Here is an 18,313-nt window from a genome sequence, read left to right as displayed (position 1 = left end):
AATCCCAGCTTCTCTAGTCTCTCCACTAAAGTCCCTCACCCCTAACACCATTCAAGCAAATCACCTCTGCACCCTCCCCAAGTCCTTGACATCCTTCCTAAAGTGTGGTGCCCAGAATTAGACACAATGCTCCATCTGGGGCCTAACCAATGGTTTACAAAGATTTAGTATATCTAGTGGCTCTTGATGGAAGTGCACATCTGGATGTTGAGTAAGGACAGGATGAAGCTCGACAGTAATGGCAACTGCATCTGGCCAAATCACATGGGAGGTAGCCAGTAGTGATGCGTCAGAGCTTGTCAAGTGTGGTCTACCCAAGGATCGAACATGCAATATTGACTCATTGGACACATACTGAAGGCAAAGGAGGAGAAATATCTCTGAATATCGATGGACAGATTACTCACACCATCAGTCCAGTGATCCAGGTAGCAAATAAAACAAAGTAAATGTTAGGCTGCAAAGTGGAAAGTGTAAGATATAAATCAAAAGAGGTGATTTTAAAATTGTACAAGCATGGGCGAGACCACGTTTGGAGCATTTTGTGCAGTTTAGCTTTCAAGTTTATTAGTATCATTACCTAGCCATGGATGCTATCACCTCTTTGCTGCCCTCTCATACTTCTCAGAACTGGCCACAATAGCCCTGCAGTATCTCCCTCAAGTACCTCTTCATTTTGAGCATGGACACTGAATTTTGGTCACTGAGGGCAGAGTTTAAAACCAACCCTTAACCTATCCGCATCCAATGCCCACAAACATTCACTTCCAGGAGCAGTTACGGCACTGCTAACAGAAACGCTAGCAAACTGTTTCCCCTCCCTAGCCTTGGGACACGGAAGCCAATTGTAACGCCTTTGCTACAATCACATTTGAGATTTATCAACACAGGCCAGGATTTGAACCCAAGACGTTCCTGGCCAGATTAGTAACATGCCATATAGTACACACCTATCAGGGACATTCATCACCATCCCCTTTTCTTTCTACAGGCTAAACATCCAAAAATTTCTGCAAAATACCAGGTCCTGAATTTGTGCTGGTTGAGTGCCCAGAGTTGTTCAAGCTTACCTGATGGTGATGACTTCCTCCTGATTGGCCTGGATGTACCAGCTACAGTTAACTCTAGTTTGATAGTTAAAGGGCCAACCTGGACTTGTAATTATCCCACTTGGTGCCCTGAGCTGTTCTGGTGCATCTCCACAAGCTAAGAGAAGAAGTTGGATAGTTAATGCAGCTAACACGTGCAACATTGTCTGAATAAAATTGTAATTGCAGTAATAGGAAATAAAATAACCATAATTATAACAACTTGCAAGTATTTAACACCTTTAAAAGTGGAAAAGCTTCCGAAGGTACTTCAGAGATATAATCAAAAAAATAGACATTGAGCCAAAGAAGCAGGAGGGAGAGATTAAGAGGTGACCAACGAGGTGGTTTAAAGGTTAAAGGAGGGTGAAAGAGAAAAAAAGGTGAGAAAAGCGGAGAGTGAGAAGAGAAGAGAGGAGAGAGTGAGAAGAGAAAAGAGAGGAGAGAGTGAGAAGAGAGAGGAGAAAGAGTGAAAAGAGAGGAGAAAGAGAGGAGAGGAGCATTCCAGAGTGCAGGACCTGGGCTGCTGAAGGCACGGTCACCAGCTGTGGGGCAAGGGAGAGGCGCTGCACAACAGGCCAAAGTCATAGGAAGAGAGTGAGGGAGAGGTGGTGTGATGAAAGGCTAGATGAGGTTGGAGAGGTAGAGACAGGCTGAGGCCATGGACAGTTTTAAACACGAGCATGACAAATTTAAAATTTGAGGCATTGCGGACTAGGAAACATAGATTAGTGGGGACAAGCATGGTGGGTGAGCGGGACTTGGTGCAGCATAAGATACTGGCAGCAGAGTTTTGGATGAGCTGAAGTTTATGGAGCTGGAGGATTGGAAGCGGATGATGAGGGCATTGGTGTAAATCAAGCCTGCAGGTGACAAAGGCATGGATGAGGATTTCAGTTACAAATGTGTGGATGTAGGGGCGGAAGTGGGGGGTCTTTGTGATGGTGAACATGTGGGATTGGAAACTCAGCTCAGGGTTGAACTATATGCCAAGGTTGCAAAGAGTCTGGTTCAGCCCGAGACAGTGGTCAGGCAGGGGAATGCTATTGGTGTAGAGGGTATGAAGTTTGTGCCGGGGGCTGGAGATCGCAGACTCGGTCTTCCCAATGTTTAGCTGGAAGAAATTACAGTTCATCCAAGAGTGAATGTCAGTCAAGCAGTCTGATAACACAGAGACAGTGGAGGGATCGAAGGGGTGGTGAATAGACAGAGCTCGTGTAGAAGCTGACTCCGTGTCTGTGGATAATAGCAAAGTGTCAGCTATGGCTCAGTTGATAGCACACTCGCCTCTGAGTCAGAAGGTTGTGGGTTCAGCTCCCGCTCCAGAGACTTGAGCACATAAAGCTAGGCTGACACTCCAGTGCAGTGCTGAGAGAGCGCTGCACTGTCGGAGGTGCCGTCTTTCGGATGAGACGTTAAACTAAGGCCCCATCTGCTCTCTCAAGTGGACGTAAAAGATCCCATGGCACTATTTCAAATAAGAGCAGCGGAGTTCTCCCCGGTGTCCTGGCCAATAGTTATCCCTCAATCCACGAAACAAAAACAGCTTATCTGGTCATTATCTCATTGTTGTTTGTGGGAGCTTGCTGTGCGCAAATTAGCTGCCACATTACAACAGTGACTACACTCCAAAAGTACTTCATTGGCTGTAAAGTGCTTTGAGACATTCGGTGGTCGTGAAAGGCGCTATAGAAATGCAAGTCTTTCTTTTTCTTTAGGTTGCTGCATGCAGATGAGGAAGGGAAGGGGCAAAGGATGGATCCTTGGGGGCTACTAAGGTGACAGTGCAGGGATGGGAACAGAATCCATTGCTAGAGATGCGCTGGCTATGACTGGATAGGCAAAAGTATAACCAAGTGACGACTGTCCTCCCAAGCTGGACAACGGAGGAGAGGAGTTGGAGGAGGATGGTGAAATTGATCACAATGAAGGTTGCCGAGGAGTCCAAGAGAGATAATGCACCATGGTGACAGTCACTGTGACTCTGGTTGGGGAATTTGGGTGGCCAGGAGTTTAGTGGAATGGAGATAAGGGAACAGGAAAAAATTCTAATGGATGAGATGAGCTTGGAGAGGCCACCGTGTAGATGGAAGAGAAACAGCTACCGATTAGCTAAAATAGCACAGGAAAGGCACATACCAGTGGTTCTCATTACGTTTTTACCAAGGGCGTACTGAGTGGCTACCAGAAACAAACTCCATGTCTTATTTTTTAATTGAAAAAAAAAGTCCTCCCACTCTTCCCTTTCCTTGACCTCAGCTTTATCAATGCTTCGAGCTGGCTGGCAGGCTGTGAACTGAACAGAGGCCCAGGCACACACAGAGCAGCGGGTCTTCCGAGGGCCACAGATGAGGGGGAAAAGATATCCTGTAAGCAGTTCCGAGCCATATTATGAGTGCCACTGGAATACAACCTTCTCTTAAGTTCCTATAAGTAATGCTGGATAACCAGATTCCCAAATTAGATTTGAGTTATGTTGTTTTGCTACCAACACCTTGGTCTCACTTTAGCTTCATGCTGAATAGGGTGGAACTTGGTGCTACCGTGTTGGCAACAAGAGACCCTTCAAAAATGCGACTGTAAAAGGTATAAGCTTTACAATTGCTGCTGCAGAGAGGAAAAAACCCATTGGTTTGGGTAGTTGGTATTCTACTTTAAAGTATTGCAACAATAAATTCTTTTCTGAGGCAGGAAACAATACAAGGAACTAAAAAGTCTCGACACAGTAAAAATCCTAATTAGTCATCATCCACTCGTGCACTAGGGCCATCAAGGCAGTTTGGTACAGCTTGTTTGAATGGACTTACTGATACCAAACACATCAGGATCATGTGAATCAAACAAATCACTATTTATAACACAGTACTGCTTTAGATAGCACCGGGAATAAATTGCAACAATGCGGGACAGAATATTTAAGCAGAGAAACTCACAGGATACAATTATAGACGAGTCTAATGCATCTTTCTCAATGAATATGCCCAGGGATTTAGAATGTTGTGTTAACTGATCACTGCACCAATATCAATCTCACTCTAATCTAATAACCCGCTACTATAACCACTAACATAAACTGTACTACATTTGCAGTTACTTACAACAACTTGTATTGATATAGCGCCTTTAACGTAGTAAAACGTCCCAAGGCGCTTCACAGGAGCATTATAAGACAAAAAATTTGACACCGAGCCACATAAGGAGAAATTAGGGCAGGTGACCAAAAGCTTGGTCAAAGAGGTAGGTTTTAAGGAGCGTCTTAAAAGGAAGAAAGAGAGGTGGAGAGGTTTATGGAGGGAATTCCAGAGCTTAGGGCCTAGGCAACAGAAGGCACGGCCACCAAAGGTTGAGCGTTTATAATCAGGGATGCTCAGGAGGGCAGAATTAGAGGAGCGCAAATATCTCGAGCGGTTGTGGGGCTGAAGGAGATTACAGAGATAGACAAGGGAGAGGCCATGGAGGGATTTGAAAACAAGGATGAGAATTTTGAAATTGAGGCACCACTTAACCAGGAACCAATGGAGATCAGGTAGCACAGGGGAGATGGGCGAACGGGACTTGGTGCGAGTTGGGACACAGGCAGCTGAGTTTTGGATGACCTCAAGTTTACGTAGGGTAGAATGTGGGAGGCCAGTCAGGAGCGCATTGGAATAGACAAGTCTAGGAGGTAACAAAGGCATGGATGAGGGTTTCAGCAGCGGATGAGCTGAGGCAAGGGCGGAGATGGGCAATGTTACAGAGATGGAAAGAGGCGGTCTTTGTTCTGCTGCGGATATGTGGTCAGTATACAACATATATACTGAATGTACTCACTCTTCATAGCCAAAAATAAAATCTCTAAATTATCATAGTATCATATCAGGTTCTACATCAACTGCTAACTTTCTTTCACCTCTGTCATGCAGCCTTTGCAGTTACCAGCACACACACTACTTGAAAAACTGCTGAATAATATTGCAGCTAAAATCCTTCAACCCTTGATATTGCTCGAAAGTCATCTATCCTTTACCCAATTGTACCCTCCCCCCCCCCCCAACCCCGGAAAAATTACTAATTAGAAAAAATAGAAATATACCAGTTGAGATCTCTGAAATTTGTGCATTTCCCGAACCATACTTTTCTCCCAGAACGATGTTGCCTGAAACAAAAGTAAAAGGAATAATAAATTCAGCATCTCGAGAACGGCTGTGATAAGCAGATTTTATTTACTTCATCTGTAAAAAAAATAATTGTTAACGGAACTACTGGAGACATGTATTTATTTCCCGATGGATTACTATCCAAAAAAAATTATGAAATGCATCATCTGAAATAAGTTAAAATTAAAACATGCCAGCAGGAAATGAGGACCAGTAAGTTTTATAACTGTGCAATGTTGAAAGAGTAACTGTGATCCTTGCAAATCAAGTTACCAGCTACAATGCTACAGTTACTTTTATTGAATTTACAAGTTACTCAAAACATTGCTTATACTACAACAAGTACAAAACAGGGCATTTCCTGTAACGCAACAAACACGACAGGGTATGTTGTTGAAAACATCACCTCATCGAGTTGTGAACTCAAACCAGACCTGTCAAATCTAGATACAAATGATTCAAGACAAAAATCTCTTTTCAAGGGAGCTGCAATATTTTTCTTAGAAGGAGCTGAGCTTTCCGAAAAACCTCGAAAGATAATTTTAAAAGACCCGAAACATTCATGCAGAACTAAACACAGGTACAGTACACCATGAAAAATTAGGATTCAAAACACCATGCTGCTTCGGATGGGACATGTTAAAAAAATAACTAAATAACACTGCAGCTGCCTGGTAATATTTTATTAGAACCTTGGTGATGTAATAAAAAGGCTCACACATCAAGGAACTTTAAAGTAAGCTTTAAGCAACTTATAATTAAACTATATACAAGAGCGGTCTTCACCATGCCTCTAGGTGAAGCCCTTTTACAATACTGAGCAGTTCAGTATTTATACTAGTCCAAACACAGGAAGTGACGTATGCACAGGAAGTGATGTATGCACAGAGTTCACAGTTCACAGGAAGTGATGTGCACATAACTTCCCGGAAGTTATTATTATCACACTTGGTCACTGGGCAGGGTAAATATGGTTGCTACAAAGTTAATTGCAACAGTTTGGAATTTCATAACCTGTTGACAACTCATTCATATCTGGCTCATGTGCACTTCTGAATGAACTCCTGTATATTTTATATATACAGTGTAATACGTGCAACCTACATGGTCACAACAAATGAGTAGATATTTAAAACCAATATAGGAAGACTAGTGATAGAGGTGTTGGCATTTTTGTTGGATCTCAGGGAATGAATGCTAAACAGCACATATCCCTGAATGGCACACACCAAGTGCAAGCATCAGCAAGTCCTTTTAAAAAAAAAGCAATAATCCTAATTCCATTCCCTTGCTTAAAGGCAGCAAATACACTAACCCTTTCCCTCCCAAACACACTACACAATAAAAGCCAGATGTGAACCTGGATGTGGGCAGTCTTCCCACAACATTTGCTAATGTGTACTGAACTAGCATGGAAAGCTGCCATGATTCATAATTCCTGACAGATGAGTCAACTCAAATCATGAATATGATGCACTCCACATCCACTGTTTAGCAACAGTATACAACCTTTTGACTTCAGCAAGTTTACTTAAAGCTGCAATCTTCTACTCCTAAAAGCAGATAATTTGAGTGCAATTCTAACGTCTTCCATCAGTGACACATCTTGCTGTACTTTACCTAAAGTCATTGCATCTGGATTCTATTCTACTGTGGTGAAGTGCTCGCTCAGCAAGATTAAAATGTAATCGGTCTGCAGGGGTTCAAAATTTAGAACAGCTACAAAGCAGGATTTGGGTTAATAAAATGTTCGAAGCCTAGGTGACTAATTTAACCTGTGGGAACATTCATTACAGTAAATATATGGTCGACTGTTAAATTGAATCAGGTGGAAATTAGCACTGCCTGAATATATGCAAAGTAGGATTGAGCAAGATGATCAAATAATTTGACCTGCAAAAACCAGCATCATGGCAGGCTAATAACTACCGCTACAATGTATAAGTAGCCCATTTGGTTGTTAAAATAAATTATCCTTGCCCGTGATGATCGCCATTTTCTACCAGACCATACATTGCACTCAGCTCTTATGAAAATTGCTGTAGCTTAAAGCTTTGTAGAAAATGGTCCCAAGGTGCGTAGAAAATGGACACCAAGACAAAGGGGACGAGATTATGGAGGGAGATCAAAAGCTTGGCCAGAAGTGGGCTTTGGAGAGAGACCTCAAGATGGAGAGGGTTCAGGGAGGGAATTCCAGTGTATGGGGCCTAAGTCGGTGAGGGCAGGGCAATCAATGGTGATGGTCATGATGGGGAGGGGGTGGCAAATGCACAATATCAGAAGTCATGACATACCAGACAGCAGTGTTGTGCTTTAGAGAACATAATGACAGTGGTAATCATGGAAAAATTTTCTATTTCCAGTTGAATTATGAAAAATACAGCGGTTCATCCAAATGTAGGTTGTGTTTGGAGAGAACACTTTGAGCCATACAACAGGGTGAAGTTGCAGGTGGTTACAGGCCCGTTACTGGTGGTTGAAATAGGGAGTCATTTAGGGTAATTATTTAAACATATTGCCACATTAAAGCATACATGGGCTCAAGTGGGATTATTCATAAAGTGTAATTGTACCAGCATGCTAAATCTGCCCAGAAACGATACTGCGAGCCATATAAACTTTTCTCCACTATTGTTGCATGGATCACTGTTCAAACTAGCTTCAAGCTACCAGTTTCACATCAAGAAAACAGAATAGTGTAAACAGTTTGATTCAAAATTCGAGACAGTTTGCACTTCCAGAGAATATGTAGTATAGGATCAGGCTGGTAATCCTACTATGAAGAAAACCACCTTCGCGCAAACCCATCAGACGCAAGTTTGTGCATTCCACCTCAGAAACCGTGACGCCAAACGCCAGCTGAAAGTAACCTGGTGTGGAGCAACACTGACGCATTGCGAGCACCCTATCTACTTAGGAGTCACCCTTGACCGATGCCTCACCTTCAAGAGCCACATCGAGAAGACAAAGGCAAAAGTGAGCGTACGAAACAACATCCTGAATAAGCTCACTAACACAAGATGGGGAACAAGCCTGAAAACATTGCGAACCAGTGTACTTGCTCTTTGCTATTCCACTGCCGAATATGCCTGCCCTGCATGGGAAAGGTCTACTCATGCCAAGAAGATGGATGCCGTTCTGAATGCAAGCTGCCGATTTATCACAGGATGTTTAAAACCAACAAACACCAACAGCCTATATATCCTGGTGGGTATCGCTCCCCCTGATATAAGAACGGTAGCCAGCAAGAAAGAGCGACTCCGTCAAACATCAGATGAGAGACACCCTCTGCATTGTCATACACCTACACCCAGCCGCCTAAAGTCAAGAAAGAGCTTCATGAACAGTGTTCACAGAATCACAGAATCTACAGTGCAGATAGAGGCCATTTCGGCCCATCGAGCCTGCACCGACACATATCCCACCCTATCCCCGTAACCCCACGTATTTAATCCCCTAACACTAAGGGTCAATTTATCATAGCCAAATCAACCTAACCTGCACATCTTTGGACTGTGGGAGGAAACCGGAGCACCCGGAGGAAACCCACGCAGACACAGGGAGAATGTGCAAACTCCACACAGACAGTCGCCCGAGGCCAGATTTGAACCCGGGTCCCTGGCGCTGTGAGGCAACAGTGCAAACCACTATGCCACCATGCCCCCCACCGTGTTGTTCCATTACAATCAACCTCATCTGAAGCCCGCATCGCCTTGTGGAAAGACCGGCTCGCCAGTCTTGAACAACCCCCAGCGATGGAAATTTTACTTGATGAAAGCCTTCCCCCAGGAGCTAATTGCAACTGGACAACCTGGAAGTGCCTTAACAGACTTAGGACCGGTGTAGGTTGCTCAAAGGTGTCACTAAGCAAATGGGGATTTTCAGCCAGCCCGACAACTTGTGAATGTGGAACTGAGGCACAGACTATGCAACATCTCCTGCAATGCCCAACGTTAGAGGAACCCTGCACTGTTGCAGATCTTGCCAAATTCAACAACAAGGCGCAAAAATGTGTCCAGTTCTGGCTGGGCTATGTATAGACTGTCCGTGGACACGATAAGAAGGCTGGTAATTTAATATAATCTGGCACAAACATAGAAACATAGAAGATAGGAGCAGGAGTAGGCCATTCGGCCCCTCGAGCCTGCTCCGCCATTCAATGTGATCATGGCTGATCATCCAAATTCAGTACCCGGTTCCTGCTTTCTCCCCATACCCCTTGATCCCTTTAGCCTTAAGAAATATATCCAACTCCTTCTTGAATATATTTAATGAATTGGCCTCTACTGCCTTCTGTGGTAGAGAATTCCACAGGTTCACCACTCTCTGGATGAAGAAATTCCTCCTCGTTTCGGTCCTAAATGGCATACCCTTTATCCTTAGACTGTGACCCCTGGTCCTGGACTCCCCGACCATCGGGAACATCCTTCCTGCATCTAGTCTGTCCAGTCCTGTCAGAGTTTTATAAGTTTCAATGAGATCCCCTCTCATTCTTCTAAACTCCAGCGAGTACAAGCCCAATCGACCCAATCTCTCCTCATACGTCATTCCTGCCATCCCAGGTATCAGCCTGGTGAATCTTCGCTGCACTCCTTCCATGGTAAGAACATCCTTCCTCAGACAAGGCGACCAAAACTGCACACAATACTCAAGATGTGGTCTCACCAAGGCCCTGTACAACTGCAGCAAGACACCCTTGTTCCTGTACTCAAACCCTCTCGCTACGAAGGCCAACATACCATTTGCCTTCTTAACCGCCTGCTGCACCTGCATGCTTACCTTCAGCGACTGGTGCACAAGGACACCCAGGTCTCGTTGCACTTCCCCTTCGCCCAATCTATTGCCATTCAGATAATAATCTGCCTTCCTGTTTTTGCCACCAAAGTGGATAACCTCACATTTATCCACGTTATATTGCATCTGCCATGCTTCTGCCCAATCACCCAACCTGTCCAAATCATCCTGGAATGTTACCATAAATGTTGCAATATCATAATGAAACAGTTTGATCTAAACTGTATGTAGTCTTCTACAGTAAACAGGGGCCTACAATGGACAGACAGGCAAAACCAAGCAACTCCAACAGGAACAAACTTCAAATAGAAAATACTTTAAGTTTCATAAAAGTTCAGCACAGGGGAGTGGGGTAAGGGGCAACATAGTCCTGTATATTACACCACGTGGTGAAACAGATTCACAACTACAACCCATATGATAGGTTCATGATCTCAGGTTCTCTCTTAAGGGACTGTGTCTCCCCAATAAAAAAAAAGCAGGCAAGTTAGCTCAGACTATTTACATTTTGCCTAGCATCTGCTTATAAAGCAGGACTGGCAGAGAGGCCTTGAAGCAAGTTAACTAACAACACTCAGCTCCGACTAGAGCATGGGAACCACGACATAGGGAGGAGGGAAAACACAGCAGGGGATTAAAATAAAAAGGTCATAACATAGAAAATAGGAGCAGGAGTAGGCCATTCGGCCCCTCGAGCCTGCTCCGCCATTCAATGCGATCATGGCTGATCATCCAAATTCAGTACCCTGTCCCTGTTTTCTCCCCATACCCCTTGATCCCTTTAGCCTTAAGAAATATATCCAACTACTAATATATCATCTATAACTGTAGTTTCCACACATTATCACATTAGATCACTGCCTTTTTTCCCTCCTCTTGAAAAACATCAGGAGGTTGCGCGTGTACACACATGCTCATGCGTGTACACAAGTACATACGTGCTCGCGTGCATACATACGTACTCGCATGCATACATACATGTACGTACATACATGTACATGAGTGTGTCTCACACAGATTACATTAATAAACAATAGAATAAAGCCAAACAAAAGAGACTTAGCAGCTGTTAACAATAACCAAGATGCAGCATTTGTCCCCTCTCCACTTCGAGACCAGAGTGGAAAAAGACAGTGATGATGTCTGTCTGTCTGGGATGCGGTGCAATCGGCTGAGAAGTGGAGTACTCACCGGTGAAGGGCAGGAGGATGAGGATGAGGGCCGGTGTCCCAGTCCATGGAGACCGGCTGCTGCAGCAGCAGCGGCTGGAGGCAGAGCGGGACACGGCCATAGCCAGAGAGAGAGCGGGCTTCACAACAACTCCCAGCCGGCAGGCGAGCGGCGGCCAGCGGCTCCTTGCCTCACAAAACGCATAACACGGGGCAGCAGAGCCACGACAGGCCGCTCTGGCTCAGAGGGCCCTGCCTGGCCTCTCCCCGCAAAGCGGTGCTCGACCAGAGTCCAGAGCCGGCCCCCCTCAGCGCACTCCGTTCCGCAGTGTAATACAGTGCAGTCTGCTCCGCTCGAGGCCCCGGTCCACGCACCCTCACCCAGCCGCTCAACGCTCACTACGCCCGCCGACAGCCCAGCCCGGGGTCAGAGAGCAGCAGACAGCGGGGGGCGGAGCCACTGCAGCCCCGCGCCCCTCAACCCCTCCCCTCCTCTCCGACAACCGCTCACCCCCTCTTCCTCGCCTCCCTCCCCTCAACCGCTCCCCTCCCATCCCACAACTCTTCTCCTCCCACTCCTCCCTCCCCCCCTCGTCACCAGCCCTCCAGTTACCAAGGGCTGCCCCTCTAGTCAGGGAGAGGTCCAAGGACACAGGCCCTCAGCCAGCAGCCATAGGCTGCGAGGGACCAACAGTGAAGGACAGTGTGGTCACGCCAGGGGTAGCGGCGAGCCGCAGTCCGACCAGGGATTAGCCTGGCCGCCCGGGGACGGGCGGCGGATGTATATAGTTTAGTTTAGTTTAAGTTAAGTTTAAGTAAAGTGTAATTATTTAGCTTAAGTTTGGGTGTTTTTGATTTAAGTTAAATAAGGTGATGGGTAGTTTTAAGTTAAGTAATCTGTTAAGAGTGTATCTTTGGGTCGAGGTCGTGGGACCCGACCATGCTTCACCAAGCCAGAGAATCTCTTGGGGACCTGGCTGCATGTTTCTTTTACATCTTTTGCAGAAAGATTTTCGGGATGGAATGGATCGTGATCCTATTCGCCCTGATCGGGATGAGTGTGGAGAGGAGGGGCGACGTCCAAGACTCCCACGTCTACGGGTGTTCGGGAGACAAGGCGCCCCTGGAGATCGATGGGAGCGGTAAACGGGATGCGGAGGAGACCGCCGTTTACCTCCACGAGGGAAGGTGGCCAGGATGGCTAGGGTCCAATTCATCTCAGTACTCCAGCCAAACCGGATTCACATACGGGGAAGCCTCCCTCCTGTGCCCCAGGGTACGAGTCGTTACCACGAGGGTCAGCGTCACCGTTGGAAAGCGAATATGTTTGACGTGTAAAGGACACATTCCACTGGATAGGTGGTAGTGGTGGCTCAGAGAGTTGAGCAAGGACATGAGGAACCCCGAAGTCGAGTGTGAATGTTTGGGAAACAACACCCATCGGACGATTACCAGGACTCATGGAGGACTAAGCGTGTGTTGGCTCAAGTGGTGGGAACCGGATCAAGGGATTTACATCTGTATGTGGGGGTCAGAGGAGGTCTGCCCCGCAGGCATATCCATTGTTTTCCACCGGCAGTGGCATGACACCGGGGAGGGGATGAAGTGGGATACCAGCCTGAAGGTGTGCGCGGTCCCTTACACCCCGATCCCAGTCAACGCCACTGAGCTTGTGCCCCGCCCACGGCACAGGCGGCGAGGTTACCCAGGGAAGGTTGCCCCACCGCCACCAAGGGACCAGGGAATGAGTTGGTATTAGTCCCCACCGATCAGATGCTGTACCAGGGAGTACACTACGCGGTAGCCTCCGTGCTTTTAAATCTCACAGAGGTACATTTACCGGAGTGGTGCCCCAAAGAAACAGAGCAGTTATACCAGGCCCTATTAAAGGACATGTTCAAGAAGTTTTACGAGTTCGATTTTGCCCACGTGGACAAGACCGAACTCTACACCACACACCGAGAGTTTTTGGGTAATGCAGGGAGGCAAAGAAGGGGTGTATGGAATGATGTTTTTACTGCGTTTAATACTGGGTCCTCTGTCATCAACAGCTTGGGATGACATCGAGCTGCAGACCCAGATAAATGGTTTAAAAACACAGTTAAAGATGATATTACTGGATGAGAACAAGGTAGTGGGCTCGGAGTTGCATGAGGACTAGGCCATGACGGTCCATTTAAAAGAGATCATAGCCGAGTTGGAAAAGCACGCAAAGACGGTAAATGCTCTCATAAGGGAGGACAGAAATGCTTCTGACCAGGCTGCACAGAATGAGGTGTGCGTGTTATACGGGGCGTGGTTACTGGGCGAGGGCCGCAGTAATCTGGAGGATTTAAAACAGGGTTTGGTCCCCTCCTGGATTAGAAACAAGCACCTTGCAACCCTCCACCCTTTTGAGAATGCATTGAGCCCGTGCCAATTCTGGCTAGCCTCCGAAGCCTACCTAGTCCCCGTGGATTGTGGGCGGCCCAACCACACAATCATGGGAGTAGTAGTTAGGATGCCGGCCATGGGTAGGACAGCCCGACCCGCACCGGTTCACAGGGTCGAGAACATTGGAGTCATTCAAGGGGGTGCACACATTCGTTTCACAGCGGTCCCGCCTTACGTCATTAAGTGGGAGCACGCTATGACAGGTACTGACCTCTCAGGGTGCTGGAGCCGGGGAGCACACATAATCCTGTGTCCCCAGCACTTGAATGCCTTTTCAAAACCGCAGTGTGGGTTCAGAGCTGCTGACGCGAAACCTATAAATTGTACCATGGAGGCAATGGCACAAGGCCATGTTCCCCCGCAGGTAGCATATATAGGGGGTGGGACATATTGTGTCACCACCGGCGCGTCCCACTACCAGCATGGACAGCATAGCTGGTGTCCGGTTAGTGACAGCAGTGTCTGTTTTAAACCCGAGGCAGAAGTTCAAGTGGCCGAGGAGCGAATTGTCCCCATTCCTGAACCCTCCACTGTTCACCTCACTGTGAAGGAGAATTTTACAGATTTGCAAAAGTACGTAGCGCACTTTGGCTACGAAATTCCCCCTCTCCCTGAACACCTTACCAAAATACTCAAAGCCGTTATAGTTTCGCAGAAATATTTTTACACACTCGAACAGAAAACAGTAGAGATAGGGACTAAGATATTGGATATAGTGACTCCACCCTGGTGGAACATTTTCAGTAATGAGGTCCTTTCGTGGATCAGACTGGCTTCCCACATTCTCGTGGTTTGTCAGTTCGGGATAGTGTTGTATTCAGTGTAAGGGAAAAGGTCGGTGGTCCGAATTCCTAAACCAGAGAATTTGGAAGGAACACGATGTAAAGGTGGAGGGTGATACGCCGGTTTAAGTCTTTTTCCTGTATTATAAGTAAAGGATTGTTGTTTCTTTGTGTTTGTTATTTTTAATAAAGGTTTTTTCTTTTGTTGTTTTTTTGCGATGCGGTTTAATAAAGATGTGTGTACCAAGTGGTGCAGGGGTGTTGGACCCCTCCATGCTTGCCTCGTGGCAGAAAGCCTGTGGGATTTTAAAATGGACTCTGCAACGCAGACAGCTTGTGGATCGAAACCCAAGCTGCAGTTTTCTGTGAAGAGAGACTTTGGCCTAGAAATTCAGTTGCCTTAGCGCCGCTTTTGAGGCGCTAGAGGGACTAGCGCCAGAGTTATGGCCAGTTTAAAAATTCCCTGGGGCCCTAAATCGGCGTTGCACCGGTAGCGCTGCGCCGGCACCGATGACGTCATCGGTGTGCGCAGCGTCCCGGTTGCCGTGGTAACCCGCCCGAACTCCGAAATTGAGCTGCGGCCGCCTCGCCCGTGGCAGCCGCAAGCAACGTTCTGTCAGAGGTGCCTTACTGCAGTTTGCACCGGCGCATTAAAGGCCCCGCGGCGGCCGGCCACTTTCCCGCCGGCCGCCTGCCCGCAGCTCCCTCCCCGGACTTCTTCCCCCCCCCCCGGAACAGATGCAAGCCCGGCACTTGTCCGAGGTGCCGGGCTCGTTTTTAAGCTGATTTGCGCGGGCCGCGGCCGGGTGCAGGCAGCTCCTCCTTAACGGGAGGAGGAGGCCTGCACGTCCCCAGTCTGCCGCACCGCATCGGGTGCCGCAGCGCCGGAATTGCGGCGCGAAACGGCAGTTAGCGCCGATGTACCGCCGCAAACACCCTTCAGTAGCGCCGGCAGCCGTTTGGGCGCGGCACTACTGAATTTTTGGCGCGCGCAGGGGGACTTAGCGCCGGCACTAACTTCCGGCGCTAAAGCCCTGGCTACGCCAGAACCCAATTTCTAGGCCTTTGTATTTTGAAACCAGACATGACTTTGAATTATGTATTAGACCGAATTGGAGACAACTCTAAATTCAATTAGGCCCATAGTTAAGGCCATCAAGCAGTCTACATATATAATCGGAAACAGATTAAGAGGGCCATCGAGGCTGGACAGGCCCATCAAGGAACATTCATGACAATGCAAGTCAATTATCGGGCCGGTAGATGCGATTACCAGCCATCTAAAAACAGTTAGCATGGATTGCTACCATTATTTAAAATAGCCCGCCAAGATTAAGACAAAGAACTAACCTGATTTGGCGCGCAGATAAGGGTTTTTGAAAGGAGTATAATCGCTCTCTGCTCTTCTCTCTCTGCTCTTCGGCCCCTCGCCCTCGTGGCTGTCGCTCTTTCCCCGTCCCGCACTTAGCCCCTGGCCTTTGCCCGTGCCTTTTGCCACTCCATCTGAAAATCGCCCTGGCACTGCATCGGGCTGACACGGTCAATTCAGGCCAGGCGGGACGCGACGCGACGAGGGGAGGAGGGAAGACCACCTGAGGAAGACCGACTGAAGAAGATCAACTGAGGAGACGAACTGAGGGGAGGCTTCAAATTATCGGGCCTTCAGCCTCAGCCGACCTGCGAATATCTGCACACCAGCTCAAATTGTCGGCTGACGACGAAGAATCATCCCTGCAAGGTAAAGTACCCAAACAGAGACTTTAACTTTGGGGTACTCGAACCTGGACAATGCCCTTGCAGCACCCGGAGACCACGTGACGACAGCAGGCTCCAAAGAGCACCAAAAGTGAACCCCGCCGCTGTTTTGAGTCCAACAAACCCTTTTGATTGGTGAGCATGAAGTTCTGACCACTCACAGCATAATCTAGTTAGGTATATGGGGTGGGATAAGGATAAGGGGATTGTTAAGATAGTTGTTTTCCCTCGATGTGCCATGTGTTCCCCATTCCCTGTATAAGTATATTATTCTGTTGTATTTTTGCCTGTAGATGTGTACACTAGTAATTTTCCATAAGATTGTATCAGTTTTTCCTCTTCAGTAAAATCTTGGTTTTGTTTACATCCAACCACCTGTCTACTCGAGTTTGCTCTGTACCGCCGCCTTGTACCTAAATCCGGTGTCTAGAACCCAGGGGCGTGGGAGCGATTCGAACCGCTCACAAACAGTCAGAGGCATAATTGACTGGGCGCACACGCCACCACCACAGGCCACCCCCTACACCCCCTCCCCTCCCCTCCCACCCGCTCTTCTCCTCTCCCCTCCCCTCTCTCCCCCTCCCATCTGTCCCCCTCCCCTCTCCACTCACCCCCCTCCCCCCTGCTCCCCTCTCCTGCCTCCCCTCTCTCTCTCCCTCCCCTCCCCACTACTGCCTCCCCCTCCTCCCCACTCAACTCCTCCCCTCTCCCCCTCCCCCTCACCTCCCTCCTCCCACTCAACTCCCTCCTCCCCATCAACTCCCACCTCCCCGTGCAAATCCCCCTCCCCCTCCTGCCGCTCAACTCCCCCTCAGCACCCCCTCCTCCCCCCTCAATCCCGACTCCACCTCCTGCTCCCTCAAGCCCCCCTCCCCCTCAACTCCCTCCTCCCCCTCAACTCCCTCCACCCCCTGCAACTCCCCCTACCCACTCATTTCCTCCTCCCCGCACAACCCCCCTCCTCCCCGCACAACCCCCCTCCTCCCACTCAACTCCGACTTCACCTCTTCCCCCCTCAACCCTCCTCTCTCCCTCAACCCCCCTCCCCCTCAACTCCCTCCTCCCCCTCAACTCCCACCTTCCCCCACAACTCCCCCTACCTACTCAACTCCCCTTCCTCCCCGCACAACCCCCCTCCTCCGGCTCCACTCCCCCCTCAACTCCAACTCCACCTCCTCCCCCCCCACTCCTCCCCCAATTCCACCCTCCTCCCCTCAACCCCCCCTCCTACGACTACCCCTCCTCCCCCCTCAACTCCTCCTCCCCTCAAATCACAACTCCCCCTCCACCCCTTCAACTCCACCTTAACTCCCCTCCTCCCCCCCTCAACAACCTCCTCCCCCTCAAATCACTCCGCCCCCTCAACTCCTCCAACCCCCTCAACTCCCCTCCCCCTCCTCCCCCCTCAACTCCCCCTCCTACCCCCTCAACTCCCCCTCCACTCGCCTCAACTCCCCCTCCCCACTCAACTCCCCCTCAGCTCCCCATCCCCCGTCCTCCCCCTCAACTGCCCCTCCCCCTCAACTCCGACCCTCCCTCCTCCTCCCCCTCAACTCCCCCCTCCCCCTCAACTCCTCCTCCCCTCAACTCCTCTTCCTTTCCCTTAACTCCCCCTCCCCCCTCAACTCCCCTCCTCCCCCCTCAACTCCCCTCCTCCCCCCTCAACTCCGACTCCCCAGCCGCCATCGCCTCCTCCCTCCTCAACTCCCCCTCCCCCCTCAACTCCCCCTCCTCAACTCCCCTTCCCACTCCTCAACTCCCCTCCCCACTCCTCAACTCCCCTCCCCACTCCTCAACTCCCCTCCCCATCCAACTCCCCCTACCCCTCAACAACCCCTCCTCCCCCCTCAGCTCCTCCTCCTCAACTCCCCCTCCTCAACTCCAACTCCCCCTCCTCAACTTCCCCGCCCCTCCTCAACTCACCCTCCCTTTCAACTCCCCCTCCTCCCCAACTCCCCCTCCCCCCTCCTCAACTCCCCTCTCCACTAAACTACACTCCTCAACTCCCCTCCGTGCCTCAAATCTCCTCTCCCCTCAACTCCCCCCTCCTCACCACTCCCCCTCTGCCCCTCCCCCCTCCACTCCCTCCCCTCTGCCTCCCCCTCCCCTTCTCCTCTCCCCCTCCCCTCCCCCTCCTACTACTACGCCTCCCCTCA

General features: G+C 49.0%; 1 protein-coding gene across 2 annotated transcripts in view; it reads right to left on the bottom strand.

Annotated features, from left to right (window-relative positions):
* Positions 1-11,597, bottom strand: part of lrp12 (low density lipoprotein receptor-related protein 12) — a 59,215-nt gene extending 47,618 nt beyond the window's left edge. Inside the window, exons 1-3 of one of the 2 annotated variants that reach the window (XM_085993397.1) lie at positions 11,210-11,597; positions 5,161-5,223; positions 1,071-1,206 (exon numbers count right to left, since the gene is read on the bottom strand). In XM_085993397.1, coding sequence (XP_085849523.1) covers positions 1,071-1,206; positions 5,161-5,223; positions 11,210-11,309 — 299 coding nt within the window. In that variant the 5' untranslated portion in view covers positions 11,310-11,597. The remainder of the gene's footprint in view (positions 1-1,070; positions 1,207-5,160; positions 5,224-11,209) is intronic. The other variant, XM_085993398.1, reaches the window with a different exon arrangement.
* Positions 11,598-18,313: the final 6,716 nt, after the last annotated feature.

This window comes from Somniosus microcephalus, chromosome 7 (genome assembly GCF_052327205.1).
Source record: "Somniosus microcephalus isolate GS21.2 chromosome 7, FLI_Smic_1.0, whole genome shotgun sequence".
NCBI lineage: Eukaryota > Metazoa > Chordata > Chondrichthyes > Squaliformes > Somniosidae > Somniosus > Somniosus microcephalus.
This window is presented reverse-complemented; position numbering and strand designations above follow the sequence as displayed.